The sequence below is a fragment of the Bufo gargarizans genome, chromosome 3 (genome assembly GCF_014858855.1).
Source record: "Bufo gargarizans isolate SCDJY-AF-19 chromosome 3, ASM1485885v1, whole genome shotgun sequence".
NCBI classification, from domain to species: domain Eukaryota; kingdom Metazoa; phylum Chordata; class Amphibia; order Anura; family Bufonidae; genus Bufo; species Bufo gargarizans.
In genome coordinates, this window is record NC_058082.1 from 513881281 (window position 1) to 513896785 (window position 15505).

Here is a 15505-nt window from a genome sequence, read left to right on the forward strand (position 1 = left end):
TCTTACAGGGATTCTTATGTACACACTAGTATCCAAAGGTGCACTCATAAGGAAATACTGTGTTTAAAACTGAAATCTCCCAGCATTCCTTGATGCATCAAGCATAACAATTTTCACTGTACAGTAATCTGCGTACTATGACCACAGTGAAGATTGTTCTCAATAACAACCAGCAGAACTGTGAACTAGGGCTGAAACAATTACTCTATTGAATCGAGTAATTCGACAAAAAAAAAATCTGATGCAAATTTTTTGGGGAGAGGCGTTCCTACAGGAGAGGTAAGTATTTTATTTTGCTGGCGGTGGGGACATGGCTAGGAGGGGGAGATGGTTGCACTGGGGGGGGTAAGCTGGTGGCAATGAGGGCAAGCGGATGGCACTGGGGGGACAGCTGATAGTACTGGGGGGGCAGCTGATGGCATAGGAGCAGCTGAGTTTTTATAAAGAAAAATGTTCTTTTATTAGTTTTTTGTTATTAGAGTACTCAATCATTGGATTAATCAATAGAATACTTGAGTACAAAAATAGTCGATAGCTGCAGCCCTACTGTGAATGCAGCTCTAGGCTATAATATAGGCTGCAAACTAGCATTAGCGCTAAATAAGAAAATTGTGCAAAGTTATGTAGATTATATCCGTATATAAAGTGCAAAAATGTTCCACATATTCTGGCAAAGTATATTAGTTGGAACAGTGATGCAATAGTCAAAAATATCTAGATGGTTTAGGGTCCATTCACACGTCCGTAGTGTATTGCGGATCGGCAAATTGTGGATCTGCAATACACCGGGCCGGCACCCCTATAAAAATGCCTATTCTTGTCCACTATTGCGGACAAGAATAGTACATGTTATATTTTTTTCGGGAGCAACAAAATAAATAAAAAAATGGAAAATTTTGTAAAAAACTGGAGAACCCCTTTAATGGCAATTTATTAAGACTAGCGTTTGCTATGCCAGTCCTAATAAGAAGTGCACTATGTTAAGAAGCACCAGATTTATTAAAAGGTGCAGGGCATGTAATAAATTTGGTGCATCTTTGGGATGTCTATGGGTCAGAAATTTAAAGCTTTGGCAGCTGTATAGTTGGGGCTGTCGTGGCCGGTCTCATTCCACTAATCTCCACCCACTAGAAAAGGGTCTAGAGTGGCAGGAAGTAATTTTTTTGCGCAAAAAGAGCCTGCACAAAAAATTCGGACCTTTTTTGACACCAGAAACTGGTGCATGGTGTTTCAAAAATTCTCCCATTAGACTTTGAAACCCAGCGACTTTTTTGTCAGCAGAAGTGGCACTAGGGCTTCATAAACAGAACATTCAGCAAGATCAACATATTTTTCAAACGTATTTATGGTAAAACATTTCCATAAATGTACTGCTAAATCTGCCCTATTGAGTTACCCTAAGGCTACTTTCACACTGGTGTTTTGTAGGGATCCGTTCAGATAATACAACCGTCTGCATCCGTTCAGAATGGATCAGTTTGTATCCGTCATGAAGTCCATTAAAAAGTCAGTGTCCGTGAAAACAGATCCGTCCCTATTGACTTACATTGTGTGCCAGAACGGATCCGTTTGGCTCAGTTTTCATCAGACGGACACCAAAACGCTGCAAGCAGAGTTTTGGTGTACAAAGCAGAATGGAGACTGAACTGATGCAAACTAATGCATTCTGAGCGGATCCTTTTCCATTCAGAATGCATTCGAATTAGACTGATCCGTTTCGGACCGCGTGTAAGAGCCCTGAACGGATCTCACAAACTGAAAGCCAAAACGCCAGTGTGAAAGTAGCCTACATAGCAACACTACTTTCTCAAATATTAAAGCCAGCAATAATCCTTTAAAAGGTATTGTCCAGCTTTGGGGTCTTTAACAGACCCCTGCACCTTGCTGGGTCGCATGACACTTGAGAATATAACACCGCTGAGGCCGGTCATTGGCTGAAGCAGCGCATGTGACACCATCCATTCAAAAGTTTACAGGATAGGGACCAGAAGACAGCTGATTGGAAGCAGGGAGCCGGAGCAAAGTGGATAGCAGCAGATGAGTATTCGTTGTTCAACAGTTACAAGACGCAGCAGAGGTTTGTCCATTAATCCTGCACCCAATAATCCAGATGTAAATAATAGAAACCTATTTTATATTAGAATTTTAATTTGGTCTTAAATCAGATAGATACTGTACTAATAATTTTATAAAAATCTGACAATGCTGAAATTTACTATAATTCTTTTTATACAAGGTGTCAAATAGTAAATCCAGCCCTGGGGGTTGTGTCATCACAATAATGATTACTTTTAAGCCGGGCACCTCAAAAACAATACAGGTGACAATTTACAAGTCAAATATTCTCACTTTATCAATAGATAGGTGACACACAACCTAGAACCACAGTACTCAACCTGTGGTACACGTGTCTACCAGAAGATGTGGGCAATATCCTCATGCTGCTCTCTATATATAGTCGGGTACTTTGATCTCATTTATTTCATTTGAATAGGGGCACTTGGAAACAATCAGAAACACTATTCTAAAGCCTTCATCAAACATATTTACACTTGTGAACCTATGGAAATCCTACCTGTCCAACCAAGCAAGGAGGCTCTTTGCTGAACCAATAAGGTCTACAACAGATGTCAAGAAGTCATTTGGTAATTTTCTGCTGCTCTTCCCATCATAATGACCACTTCTCCTTCTCCCAGTTATAAAATTTTGTAGATTTTTGGCAGATGAATTTAATTTATGTGAAAGAGTTTTCAGATTTTCTGTTTCCAGTCCATAGTTCTGAAAGAAAGAAAAAAATTGAGAATAATTAATGCAACTTTTATAAGATAGACCAATAGGTCCCATGTCCCTTATTTGAATGGAGTGGTGGGTGAGCATGTCATACTCCCGCTCCATTTAATGTCTATGGGACTGCTGGAGATAGCCAAGTACAGCACTTCATGTTCTCCAGCCAGGCCCAGTGTTCAGGTCCCTCTTGACATGCAGTCAATGACCATTCTGCCAGTGAGACAGAACTGTTATTTCCTACATGTTGAGAAGAACCACTTAGCAGAGACTGAAGAAGGACATCAGAAAGCATTGGAATGGGAGCGACAGGGAATCGGTGAAGAATTTGTGAGCATTGACTTATTTTGTTATTTTACACAATGAGGAGCATTAAACGAAATAAAACATTAAACAGCTGGACACCCCCTTAAACCAGCGACTATGCAAAATCTTTATATAATAATATATAATATTTTACTTACCAATGCACACAACAAATCTACTGCTTCCAAAATGAGTTCCTGGTGTCCAATCCTTGTGACTCCCAGTTCTTCCAGTTCTTGATGAGTAATACGAAGTAATTGGTCCCCGGCAATTTTTTCCCTCTCAAAGTTTTTGATATACTGCTGCAGACAGTCGTCCAGACCTGATGGAGGATAATTGTGGTGCTGAAGTGTTTTGACAATGCAATCACATCTATTTCATTTAAAACCAACATAAATAAATAAAAAACAGTAAAGTCCCTTTATAATGCAACATGTGAACTTCAGGATTAGCACGGCTCATAAAATGCTGTACAGAACCAAATACATAATCATATAGTCTCTAAAAGCATAAAGTGCAGAGTGTACAATACTAAGTAAAAATAGTCACAACTGAAACAGTCATATTCAAAGTTGATTTATCCCATGTAGACCACTATAAAGGACTATAAAGGTATAATGTAAATATTTGCGCTTCTTTTCTGATTTGGACCCAGTCCTGGCTTTGGCTTACAAATACTGACGGTGTGACAGTGGCCACAAACTAAGGCCTCATGTACACGACCGTTGTTGTGTTCCGTTCCGCAAAATGGGGTTCCGTTGTTCCGTGATTCGTTTTTGTTTCTGTGTGTCTTCCTTTATTTTTGGAGGATCACCAGACATAATGGAAAGTAAAAAAAAAGTCTAAGTCAAGTTTGTCATGCAAATGATAGGAAAAAAACGGACGCGGAAGACAATCTTGTGTGCCTCCGTGTTTTTTCTCAGTGCCATTGACTTGAATGGGTCCGCGAACCGGTTTCCGTGAAAAAAATAGGACAGGTTATATTTTTTTGACGGACTGGAACCACAGATCACAGACGCGGATGACAAACGGTGCATTAGCCGAGTTTTCAACGGACCCATCGAAAGTCAATGGGTCCACAGAAAATCATGAAAAACAGAACAACGGATACGGAATGAAACAACTGTCGTGTGCATGAGACCTAAAAGGGTTGACCTGTATGAATGACCCATGTCATACTGAATGAGGACTTCTCTCTGGGTACTCCCCAGATCAGATATTTGTGGTTTAGGAATAATGTTGTCACTCATTGTGTCAGTTTCTTTGCTGTTCTTTACTGCAGAGCACCTACAAAGTAAGTTACAGCAGATTCCTAAAATCTCTCACTGTCAACATAAAGAACTAGCTTTGATATATTGGTGCACTCATTCCTTTAAATATTGATTCACCATTTTCTTCATAAGACCAGAGGCTTAGCTGAAGAGGGTATGGAGGTAGCAGCATGTTGTCTGCAGTGGCCTGAAGGCCCCTCTGCTACATAAGACACCAGTATTATAAAATGTCACATGTATATTATATACGTACACTTCAGGAGCTTCAATTTATGCGCGCACATACAACCCACTCCACCAGGCATTATTTGGCAATAAGCACTTGATCCCCAGCACCCCAGGGGTGGTAGTGTTAGAAAAATGGCATTCCCATGCAAGGCATAGCAGCTGTTCAAATTTTCTTTTTGAAGGATAACCATTTGAACACCAGAAAGTGCTATGGATCCGATTGGCCTTTTTTATTTATTTATTTTTTAACACTAATTCCACATTATTCTAGTAATCAAGGGTGGTCACTGCAGACCCAAACCAAAAATGCTTAGCCCTAGTAGTATGCCACGCCTTAGAGAAAACTCCTTTAAATGTAAGGCTCAGGATGCGTCCCGGGTGCATTACGGCAAACCCGCGCGAGTAGGTACGCAATTTCAGTCAGTTGTGACTGCAATTGCGTTCCGTCGTTTAGTTTTTATCGCGCAGGTGCAATGCGCTTTGCATGCGTGTGATAAAAAACTGAATGTGATACCTAGACCCGAACTTCTTCACTGAAGTTCAGGTTTGGGTTCAAGGTTGTGTAGATGTAAATATTTTCCCTTATAACATGGTTATAAGGGAAAATAGCATTTTTAATACAGAATCCTTAGTAAAAATAGGGCTGGAGGGGTTAAAAAAATAATAAAAAATGTTGTAACTCACCTTAATCCACTTGTTAGTGCAGCCCGGCTTCTCTTCAGTCTTCTTTTTTCAGGACCTGAGTAAAGGACCTTTGATGACATCACTGCGCTCATCACATGGTCCATCACATGATCCATCACCATGGCGATGGATCATGTGACTGACCATGTGATGAGCGCAGTGACGTCACCACAGGTCCTTTTCCTCCTGCACAGCAAAGAAGAAGAAAGAAGAGAAGCGGGGCTGTGCGAACAAGGTCTCTACTTTCAAAAGTCTGTTTTATATACATTTTTGTCACTACTTCATAATCCAGCTTGTTCATCCAGACCCTACCAGACCATTTTTATTTTCACATTGAGTTTTTCTTGATGTAGTTTTTACATATTATTGATTGCAGAGCATGACGCAAGTAAAATTAGACAAATATTAGACACCACACCAGGGCATGTTGGAAATGGCTCAAAACCATGGCCCATGGTGCTAATGAGTCATAAAAATCTGATAAGACTCCCTTAGTCCCTTCTGCTGAAATCAGCCCAGAGCAACAGCACAACAAAGCAAGGCTAAAATACAGTATATACTGTACATTTAGAGTATTCGTTAGGTGATACAATTTCAAAGCAGAATGTTCAAAATTAAATAGGATGTTGTAGATGTCACTTTAGCCTTACCACTAGTAGCCTTCTCAGAGGTACTGAAAATTCTTTTAGGAGTTTACCTAACCAAATTAAGTTTACTTTGTTTTTAAGGGTTGTCGAAAAAAAAAGGGGTCTGCTTTCTTTTCAGAAGTGCTTAGCCATAGGGTGTATCTGGTATTGCAGCTCAACCCTATTCAAATAAGTAAGATTCCCTTTCAAATACTTGCATAGCCTTTAGACAAGAGGAACACTGTTTATACTCTTAATTCCAGATAACCCTTTCAGAGTGAACGGTTTACCAACTCATCAATATAGTGTCATAATCTGAAAAATACTGTGCAGGTGAGAATTAAATTATTCTTCATTACTGTCCTCTCTTATCTTTATGGGATACTGAAGTCTCAATTCCACTTATAGAATACAGACTAACTAATCTACAAGAGCAAAAGTGGAGTTCATCTGAACTCCCAAAAGTGTTGCCAAATCGCCTGGGAGCTCCACAGACACCCTTCTACTTGTTTCTGTGATTCCTTCTGCTCCCGAGCATGCCAGAGACCTGGGATGCCCAACCTGTGGCCCTCTAGCTGTTGCAAAACTACAACTCCCAGCATGACTGGACAGCCTACAGCTATAAGGGCATGCTCGGACTAGTTGTTTTGCAACAGCAGGAGAGCCGCAGGTTGAGCATCCTTGTCATATAGACAATGTACTGATTCAGTGTCTGTGGAAGTACCCAAGAGCAGAGGGAAGCAGAGGAACGGAAGACCCACCCCTGGAAATACCCAAAACATGCTGGAACCACCCACTTACAGTTGGTGCTTAAATAAGTCATGCCCATTTTTGGCCAGCGACAGCCCAAATTTGCCTGGACGGTTTCTGAAAATTAGAGAGAGTCTCTGCAAATTCAGGAGTGAGTATCTGAATGTCTCATCAGTCCTGAAACCACAACTCTCGCACAGTCAACAGTCCATAGAGTGGATTAAGCCATGAAGCTCATATATGAATATTATATATATATAAATTAATTAGATCTGGAATTTATGGTTTCATTTATTCATGGATTAGGATTAAAATTTCCATTATATAGAATTATGGCAGTATATAAATAATGTTCAGGCACGTAAATTCCTAAGCCGTGTTCACATGACAAAATGGAAAACTTATTTCTATGTGTAAAATACTCATTTTACTCTCCGAAATATGCTTCTAAAATGCTTGAAAACATCTTCCCATGGTTTTCAAAAGTGCCACTTATCTGAAGAGTTTTAGAAGCTGATTTTTCCTAAATAAATTCCAAATACACTTCTTTGCTATTCGGCATGAATTTTGCGAGTTTGTACAAAGCCGATAATGCTGCTGCAAAGTGAATATACTAAAAGAAGCACCTGGATTTCAGAGGCTGGTTTCTGTTGCAATCAGCTACGTATCAGCTATTTTTCAGCTTCAAAAGTTATGCCGTGTGAGCATAGCCTTAAAGTGAAGCTTAATCTCTACAGTCACTTTGCAGGGCATATTAGACAATTACTTAAATTTCAAATAAATGGATTACTATTATTAAAGGGGTTGGTCGATCTCACCCATTGGTAGCACATCGCTAGAACGGGACCCCCAAAATGAATGAGGATACACTTTGCAAGGGTGACCACCCTCCATTCACTTCTATGGGAGTGCAGAAAATAGCAGAGGTTCCAGAACTCTCACAGAGGTTAAACAGAGACGCATGCGCAGTGTGCTCTTTTTCACTTTGGGAGCCCTGTTCTAAAGAGAGGCGCAGAGGTGGAACCTGCACATATCTGACATTGGTGGCATATCCTAGCGATCAATGTGTAAAATGGGCCAATCGCTTTGAAATACCTCAAAGAACCAAATATTTCACGTAGAACTAGACCAGTAAATTTCTAGAAAATGTGTAAAGAATGTCAAAATAAAGATGTAAAAATAAAATATTCAGTATGTTGGCATGTGAGAGTATTGGCACAGTATGCTTTTTGTTTTTCTAGTCCCAGCAAGTATACCATGTGATATGGCATGCAGTAAATCGCTGATGCACAAATATTACTGGTCTCCATCCGGATATGATATTGTTGTACAGTGACAATAAAACCTGTTCCCATTTGACTCCGGAGCTGCTCAGAGCTTCAGCGTGAGCATTTTCCCTTGTCGAATTGCTCAGTGTGAGGGCCTGACCAATGCAGTTAAGATCCATCAAAGTGACAGGTGTGGCAGTGTGACAAGCAGCAGTGGTCTTTGCGCCTAGTTACTACTTTGGGCAGTTGCTATACAATTGCTTGCATCTGAGTCTAGACAATTCTATTGCCTGGCTTTGCATGGTTGATTAGGGTGGAGTTGCTGATGCTTGAGACTATTTATATTCAGGCCTCACTCCATACAGGTTGTCAGGTATAATGTTTGCGAATTCCTCCAAGATTCTGGTATTCTGAGATTGTTCTAGTTTTCTGTTTATTCCTGGATCTTTAGATCCACGGAGTTTAGTGTATTTTCTGTATATCCTGCACACGGACAGCAGCTTGGTGTGAGGAAATGGACCTTAACCACATTTGATTATTTATAATCTTATATATTTTTACTTTATTATTAATTTGTATTTTATTTTTATAAGTTTATGCAATATTATTTGTATTTATTGTCACCGATACCTTCTTTGTGATTATTTGTGGTGACATACTGTGGTTGTGAATGTTGATTGCAGAAGATTAAAGCTAAATACATAGTGTGAACAGACCATTAAAAGTATTAAATATGTCCTGTTTGGCCTGGATTTTATCTGGATCTTTGTTACTGACACCTGGTCTGCATACAAGGGAAGGCATATAAGCATTCCAACATACATTGCCATTGAGGACGTTGAGGAAAGAGCCAAGACGGCTTCGAAACACGTTTGACTATATTCTGTACACACTGGAGGAATTTTGAGAGGATGTATTTGATGGTAACTACTTCATCATTCACATTTATTTTCATTCAAGTGCAAACATTATCCGTAGCAACTAAGTCCAAAGTAAGCGATACGTGTTTGCTACATCAATTGGAGACCCACTACCTGGCTGAGAGCGACACGCATCTGCTGCACTAGTTGGCACAATATAGCCAGCTGAAGTGTGGCAAACAGGGGCGTAGCTATAGCGGAAGCGGCTGCTTTGGGGCCCCAAGTCAGAAGGGGCCCATCCAGGATGAGGATTAAAAGATTTTATTCTCAGGGCTCCCTCAACAGTATTATACAATTAAATTTTATACAGTGACACTAGGAAACGGACGGAGTGGTCGCCGGGCCTCGTCTGACTAGCCACAGGAGTGAAGGTTGCAAAGAAGTTGCCTTCCCATTCAAAGTCCTTTCTAGTTACGTCAATGGTGGAAAACCTAGGAAGTCAGCAAAAAAGACACATGCTCTGCTCTTCTAATGCTGCCCGCTGAGAGGCGTTCTGAAGCGCAGACAGCTCTACCGCATATAAGGTTTGGTTGCATTGTACGACTATTAATAAAAATCTATTATCTAAGCAATGTAAGGTTATGAATGATCACATCCAGCCCAAATAGATATACATTCATATATCTTGCACATTATTATTGGAATTGTTCCATAACGCTACTGAAACTATACAACATAATCACTGATATTTGATTACAGCAGAATTCATGTGTTCTATCTAAAAGCTCATCATCTACACAACACAATCCTACGATTAGACCCAGCAAATTATACCGTATATCTCACCCATCTCGTGGATAGCTATTGGAATTTATTTACACCAAAAAGGTGTTGTATTTAAATAGGAAGATCTACAAAGAAGATCATAACACATGATTTACTGTACATTCATAAACATGTTTTTTTTTATTTTTTTATTAGGCAGCTATAAGGCTTTTATAATATTATTCTCAAAGTTCCAGAGATATTTTATTTATTTTAGGTAATACACTAACCGTGAGGGTCCTGCGGTATACATCACAGACCAGGACATATATGAATTTCCTATTTTAACGCATCAATCACCACTTCATTAATTGGTCTATAGGTTTTTTGTAATAAATATATGATTAACTTAGTGGGATCTTTTGTTGAAGCAGCTGTTATGTTATTTGATATTTTGGGATCTACAGTTCCACAGAGTTTAACGTATTTGCTGTGACCGATATTTATTTGTTGCTGTGCTGTTCTGACTGAATCACTGTGTTGAATTCAGATAGGGTCAGTTCTGTTTTGCTTGCTTTGTTTCTGTTTACGGTCATTCATCCGCTATCTATCTGCATGCGATATCTGCTATCCACTCCATTGCAGGGTCATCTCCTCCTTCCGTGCTTCTTAGCATTCAGTTCCTGCCATTTACTGGTATATTTGAAGGGGCTGTGCAACCAGTACATATTGATGACCTAGCCTCAGGATAGGTTATCAATATCTGATCGGTGGGGGTTCAACTCACAGCACCCTGGCTGATGAGCTGTTTGAAGAGAATGTGGCGCTCGTGCGGGTGCTACTTTCTCTTCAATGCGCAGTGTAAACTTGAAAAGGAAGCAATGCTCGTATGAGCGCTGCCTTCTCTTTAAACAGATGATCAGAAGGGGTGTCGGGAGACAAACCCCCCGCCGATCAGATATTGATGAGCTGTCCTGAGGATGTACTGGCCGCACAACCTCTTTAGTTGTCTTGTTAATTGACAGTGTTGATATGTGCTTCATACTTTCATACTCTATATGTGTTTTTTGTGGCCATGCAGTTCTTGTGCAATGCAGCCCAAATATAAGTACTGAGCACCATGAGCCACAATTAGGATGACGGAATGGCAACTAGGTAAGGTCCAGTTCTGCCATCTTGTCCACAACCAGAGTTGCTGCAGACAGCTCATTCTGAGCTTAAAAAGTCATGTGGATGCGCTTAATCAGTGACTGGAAGCTATCTATGTATGTACACCCACACAGGAGACCGGATGTCACTCAGCCTGATGGGATTGTGGACCACAGTTGCAGGATTAACAGAAAGCGATGTCACATCTCCCCTTCTCTCCACAGTAGATTGTGCAACACCTCCCACAGGATGGCGGCCATTTTAATTTACTACCCTTTGATAAAGTGAAAATGTTTTGCAACTTAAACTTATTTATAATGTAATTTATTAGTTTTTAAGGAGAACCCCGTTAAGCATCAAAATACATGTAGCTATGGGTGATGGTATCATACACAACATTATTTATATATTACACACCATTGTGATGTAGATCCTAAATGACATACATTTATTGAAACTACTGTAACTTAAAAGGGTTATCTGGGATTTGCATACTGATGGCCTATCCTCAGGATAAGTTATCAACATGAGATCGGCACAGGTCTGACTCCCGGCATCTGGCAGATCAGCTCTGTGAAGAAGTGGTAGCGCTCAACTGAGCTCTGGCGAGTGCCACAGCCTCCTTACAGCTTACCAAGTACAGGGCCATGTTATGCTGGGTGTTGCAGCTCAGCCCCATTCACTTGAATGGAACTAAGCTGCACCTAGGCCTGTGATGGCTAACCTCCAGCTGTGGTAAAACTACAACTCCCAAGATGCACACTTGCGTGGCTGTTGTCAGAACTCCACATAAATGAATGGAGCATGTTGGAAGTGGTTTTACCACAGCTGGAGTGCCGTAGGCTAGCCATCTCTGAGTTAGAGCCATACGACCCGTGAAAGAAGAGCTGTACACCTACAAGGAGAGAGCTGCAGCAGAAAGGAAATGACCACTGAGAAAGGACACACTCCTTCATCCCCGCCTGAAGATCTAGCAGAGCGATTGGAAGAATGAATGGGGAGAGCTTTGGATCCACGCGAGTAACCGTTCTAGGTTTGTTCATGATGACCGATTTACATTTTTACATCAATCATGGCATAAGCCCTTTAAAAAAAAATTAGTTTACACTTGTATTCATTCAATTACATCCTAGCTATGCTACTTGTTAAAGGGGTATTCCAGTTTCTGCATGTAAATAATGAATAATGTATAATGAAAATTATTTTCCAATACTCTATCTGTATCAACTGCTTACATTTTTCAAGCTTTTCATTTGCAATGATTCAATAGGATCATTATTTACTTTGCCCTGGACACAAAGGTGATGGATCGGTACAAGACAACTCCGATACCTGAAACTCAATGTGGTGGCCAAAAGCCTGACCACCCACGAGACTATTAAAGCAGAGGTCTTATCTTCCAAATTGTGTGGCCATTGGCTGCCATGGGTGGACGGGACTATGGCCGCACCATGGAAACCCAGTCTAACTGCAATACGTCCAGAGCTTTTCACATGACCAAGGTCAAATTTTTTTCCTCTAAAGAATTAAGGTTCCTGAATGGCAGAAAGCAGAATTTTTAAAATTTTAACAACTAATAAAGAAAGCATATTTTCATTATAAAAAGAATAACATTTATTTGCTGAAACTACAATACCCCTTTAAGCAAAGGGTAAGATGTGTAAATGTGACAATGTCGGCATTATTCAAAAGGGCTGGCGGAGCATATAAGTGGCATACCATCTCCTAGATCGTTGATAATTGCCACCATTTCCCCCCGAAAACTGCTCTATTCAAAGTCTACAACACTGACAAGAAGAACCAATTGGTTGGGGTCTCTGCAGTTGGAGGTCCGATCAATCTACCTTCCAGGGGATCGGTAATAAGTTCTTCTAGAATAACTTTTTAATAATGAAACCAGCACTTTTGGTTCCACCCGACAGAGAGCGAAACATGGCAACTTGCGTGACCATTCATTCATTTCTGTACCCTGTAGGGAGGGACCCACTGGTAGCGTATTATCAATATGAGGCATGCAGAAATCTATAAGCAGGCAAGGGCCAATGCCACTAAAATACAATTTAGTCACCGTGTGTTGCTGGGCAACAATCAGAACCTAGTCAGGTCCTCATGAATATCAAACACTGGGCTTGAAAAATATTTTATACGCATGTCTGAAGAAATTAATAATTTCTAAGAATAGAATTTATAATTTAATAAGGGAAATTCATTTTATAGGACTTTCCCCGTCAAGTTTTATATTGATAGTTTTAATGCCAGGCTCTTCCCTAACACAAAATATGTTCCTGAATCTAACATCTAAGGCAGTCCTCTCCTGTCAAACTGTTAAACACCGTGTTCAAGCATTACTTTTATCTGCTCCTTGGAGATCCAAGTTAAAAGCAATAAAACATTCAGTCTCAAATATCGTGTCCAAAGTTCTCGTCTGATAAAATGGTCTACTTAGGAAGTGATACATCCCTTCACCCTGAATAACCCAGCACCCTTTCCTTAAGGAATCTGAAAAGGCTGAGTGGCATCTCTGCAACACTGGAGAAGTACACAATGAAAATGATGGCAGAAAGTATGTTAACCTGTTTTGGGGGAATTCTGTGGTTTTGGGGCATTAAAAAAAAAAACACAAAAAAAAAAAAAAAACACACCAGCTCCAGACGTTACATAAAAGTCCATGGGAATTGCACCACATACTGTAGTTTTCTAGTAGTGGCATTTTTGACCCTCGAGCGTCTCTTTCTAGCACAATGACATTTTTTCGAAAAAAAATAAATAAAAATCAAACCAGCGTCAATGTGTTGCATTTTTTTTTTTTTAACCAATGCAAATCTTCCGTCCTACAGCGCAGAGAAGGTGACATTACAAGGGCATACATTCTTTATAAAAAAAGGTATAAATACCAGTAATAATGTGAGGCCCTCAGACACACAAAAGCTGCAAAGTCAAGCATTTTTTATGAATACTTGTTTTTTTAGATGCAAACAATAAATAAATAAATCATCATGACAAAAACTATGAACGGCAGCACCCCAATAACGGAAACAAGAACACTACATGAAAAAGAAACAGCAAGTTTAATATAAAAAAACTCTGCAAAACTAAAAAAAAAACTAAAGGCCAGCAATGTTTCGAATAGATGCACTTTTCATAGCTTTTCATTCATGTGGATGCTGCGGTCAAAAACCATAGCAGCAAAACACCATGTGTGAACCCGGCCTACGTTCCGTCTCCACAGCTCTCACTGTATACATTTGCTGATATTACGATACTCTTACTGCAATTAGTGGCATTTTGCAAAGCAGAAAATTGCTGTAGTTATGAGAAAAGGATGATTTTATGTTATCAGTTTCTATTCATATACTTGCAACATGAAGCCTCCTTGCAGATGTCACCTATATCATAAAATATGCATCGCAATTGATCCGTAATGGTTCAGAGCAGAATATACAAGGACAAATGTCTCTTTTTTCTCAAAAAGTCAAGTTTCTAAAATGATATTGGCAGCAAAATTGTGAAATAAAATACAACATACTGCAATCGTAATAAGGTTGCCTAATGGAGCTGGCAGATATATACTTTGAGAGTGTATTCACACATAGGTTTTTAGTGGGGTTTTAGCTTTTTGCATCTGAGGTTATTGGTGTGTGAGCTGGTCCTGACAGCTCACTCCTGCGCTTCAGTGTTTGGTGCAAGCACAGTACAGAATATGGGGGCCAGGGTGCTTCTGTACTATACTGTGCCTGTGATAATCACTGAAGCAAAGGCACAGGTGCAAGACTTCGGGGCCAGGTGTGGACTTCACTGCCTGGCCCTGTCAGTCAAAGGGCTGTTTCACACGAGCGAGTCCATTGCGGGAATCATGCTCCATGTGTGAGTGTGATCCTCTGCTCTGGACTTGCAGGAGCGCAGGGCATTATCAGGATTTATAATGCTGTGTGCCTCTGCTTGACTTTATTTCTACAGAATCATACCGACAGCTTTATGTCACTATGATTCTGTAGAAAAAAGGCCAAGCAGAGACACATAGCATTATAAATCATGATAATGCCGTGCGCTCCTGCCAGTCCAGAGCAGAGGATCACACTCACACACAGAGCGCGATTCCCGCAATGGACTCGCTCGCGTGAAACAGCCCAAAGTGTTAGGGGCACAGCTTGTAGGTGAATTAGAAGAGCCTCTGGATGCAGCCAGGTACAATGGTGTGTTGTAAGAGTATTTTCATTTCACATACATACGAGACTTACATATTGATGACCTATCCTATGGAGATGGTGGGGGTTTGAGAGGCCACGATCAATAGCAGTAGCACCGTAGCATTCTGGCTGCTTTGCCTAGGTCGAGTGATGACTCGTTCATCAGTCACATAGCCTAGGTGCAGCTCAGACCCATAGAAGTGAATGGGGCTGAGCTGCAATATCAAGCAAAGTCACTATACAATGTGTGGCGCTGTGCTTGGTGAGCACGAATATTGTTATGGAACTCACAGGAGTTCTGGTGCTTTCTCAAATAGCTGATCAGCGGGGGTCCTGGGTGTTGGACCTTCATCGATCAGATGCTGATGACCTATCCAGAGGTTATCTTGATTGAAGAAAACCCCCCAAAGGACCTGCAGTGAGAGTGAAGATGTCTTCACGTAATCAAGCTGGCCGCGCCTCGTGTCATCACAGCGTGATCACGTGGTGATGGCTTCACGCTCTCTGTAGGTCCTTTAGCAGGTTTTCCTCAATGAAGACAGGAGAGGACGGCCTCTCCGCAATCAAGTGGATGAGGTGACTATAATTATATATATTTTTAACCCCATATTAACCCCCTGTGCACAT

The 15505-nt window shown here is 40.5% G+C and overlaps 1 protein-coding gene across 5 annotated transcripts in view; it reads right to left on the reverse strand.

The window, feature by feature from the left end:
• Positions 1 to 15505, reverse strand: part of CNKSR2 (connector enhancer of kinase suppressor of Ras 2) — a 414221-nt gene that overhangs the window by 336538 nt on the left and 62178 nt on the right. For all 5 annotated transcript variants that reach the window (XM_044283965.1, XM_044283964.1, XM_044283963.1 and 2 more), the window contains exons 2-3: positions 3249 to 3412; positions 2576 to 2778 (exon numbers count right to left, since the gene is read on the reverse strand). In XM_044283965.1, the coding sequence (XP_044139900.1) occupies positions 2576 to 2778; positions 3249 to 3412 (367 nt within the window). The remainder of the gene's footprint in view (positions 1 to 2575; positions 2779 to 3248; positions 3413 to 15505) is intronic.